A 1,981-nucleotide genomic window follows, 5' to 3' on the forward strand; every position below is an offset into this window, starting at 1 on the left:
TACTTATCACTTAACATATCCAAATACTATTTTACTATAATAGGAAAACATATAAAACCACTTTAAAGGTCTATATAAAGCTCTCGAGATCTTAATTTGAAATCTTAATTGCCTGAGATTTATTTACAGATACATATTCATGCACTGATATAGATTCATGTACAGATATACAGATACAGATTTTTCGAGTAGGATGACCGTGTCAGTCCCTACACGTGAGGGTCACAGTTGACACGGTGGCCTTCGTGTGGATTTTTTAAAGGTGGATAACAGATTGTGAATGAAATCGCCATTTGCCGAAAAATCCCCTTGAAATAAACCAATGAGGAAATGTATACATTCGCTGCATTCCGTGACATACATATTTGTGTAAGAAACGGATCCTGTTTGTTTAAAATAGAGGAGCATCCTACCATGCGTTGTGAATTGATGATGTTGAGTTGACAGTTATATCACTGTTGTTACGTGATCTAATTGTATTTGTGTAGTTTTTATGATATTTCTCTGTTAGCCTGATCTCTTTCGGTCGTCATAATGTTTTTTTTCTAATATACTCTGGTACTGAAACATTTCAGACATTTCATTGCGATAGTTAAAATCTTGAAATGGGTACATGATATATCGTCTCACATTGTTGTTCGCCCGTCGTGCTCGGCGATGACCATTTGACATCAGTTTTTACATGGAACACTGTTTCACATGGAGCGTCTAAAACGTACCAAATTCTTATACTCTCATAAAAGTTCGTGTGTTGGTAGTTACCTGTCTAAAGTTAAAACTTTTCATCCAACAAAAAGAATAATTCTCACGTGGAGCTTTCGACCAGTCTCTTCCTGGTCTTCCTCAGTAGACTGACCCAGTATCGTTTATCAGATGTACCTTTGACGTCACACTTCAGAGAAGCCAAGCGACAAGTCTCACTGGGTCAGTCTACTAGGTCTCCAAAGTTTTAATTACAAACATGTACCGAATTCTTGTGATATCTCCTTTTGGACAACTAACACGGCTCTCTTGTGTACTTCTCTTATGTCTTTAGCATGCGACAAACGCCTGACGGGTGACAATGGGACGTTCACCAGCCCAAACTACCCAAACAACTACCCTAACGACAAGGACTGCCGGTACGAGATCTCTGTCACTCCGCCCAAAGTCGTCAGGCTGACCTTCACGGATTTCAACATTGAGGACCCGTATGACGTCCTTTTGGTGTATGATGGAAACACAACTGATGACACGTGGGAGATAGGTGAGGGAAAAAACAATTGTGTTTCAGTAAACTACGGCGTACATGTAAATGGATTATTCTTTCCCTTACTACATACAAAACGCTTCAGTCAGCAAATTCTAGTTTGTAGCACCTCTGTTGTTTGTGATCTGTCTGCCTTTTACAGAAAGGCTTAATGGAGCAAACATCCCCAGTCCAATAACGTCATCTGAGAGCATCATGACTGTTCTATTTCATGCCGACAATAGAGGAAACCGGAAAGGATTTCAGGCCAACTACACAGCCGTAGATAAAGGTACAAGAACTAAACCGTTAAATGTGTAACAATGGTGCTCTCTCCTACATCCGGGACCTCACTGAGTCTCGCACTAAGGTTACAGCCTACACAACATCCGGGACTTTCATCGAGTCTCGCACTACAGTTCTACAGTTGCAACCACTTTAACACCAATGCAATGATATAATCTAAATCAGTAAGGCAGTTGAGATAGGCGATCTGTATAAATGATCAGTTATGTTCAATCAACTCTTTTGCTTCTGATCTCGTCAAAACTCATAGAACAGATTGTTACCTGTTTGCATCATCAAGGTCAACCCATCGCTGACCCGCGTTTGAGTTGGCAACTCGGGCGATACGGAATTACGGAATACATTGCGTTGTATTCTATATACAAAGATATACATACACACACACACACACACATACACACACACACACATACACACACACACACACACACACACACACACACACAC

At 40.4% G+C, this 1,981-nt stretch overlaps 1 protein-coding gene across 1 annotated transcript in view; it reads left to right on the forward strand.

The window, feature by feature from the left end:
• Positions 1–1,981, forward strand: part of LOC109462551 — a 20,687-nt gene that overhangs the window by 438 nt on the left and 18,268 nt on the right. The window contains exons 2-3 of the mRNA XM_019759107.1: positions 1,037–1,246; positions 1,392–1,520. Of these exons, the coding sequence (XP_019614666.1) occupies positions 1,037–1,246; positions 1,392–1,520 (339 nt within the window). The remainder of the gene's footprint in view (positions 1–1,036; positions 1,247–1,391; positions 1,521–1,981) is intronic.

Source organism: Branchiostoma belcheri, unplaced genomic scaffold, assembly GCF_001625305.1.
Source record: "Branchiostoma belcheri isolate BF01 breed outbred unplaced genomic scaffold, Haploidv18h27 scaffold118, whole genome shotgun sequence".
In the NCBI taxonomy this organism is placed as follows: domain Eukaryota; kingdom Metazoa; phylum Chordata; class Leptocardii; order Amphioxiformes; family Branchiostomatidae; genus Branchiostoma; species Branchiostoma belcheri.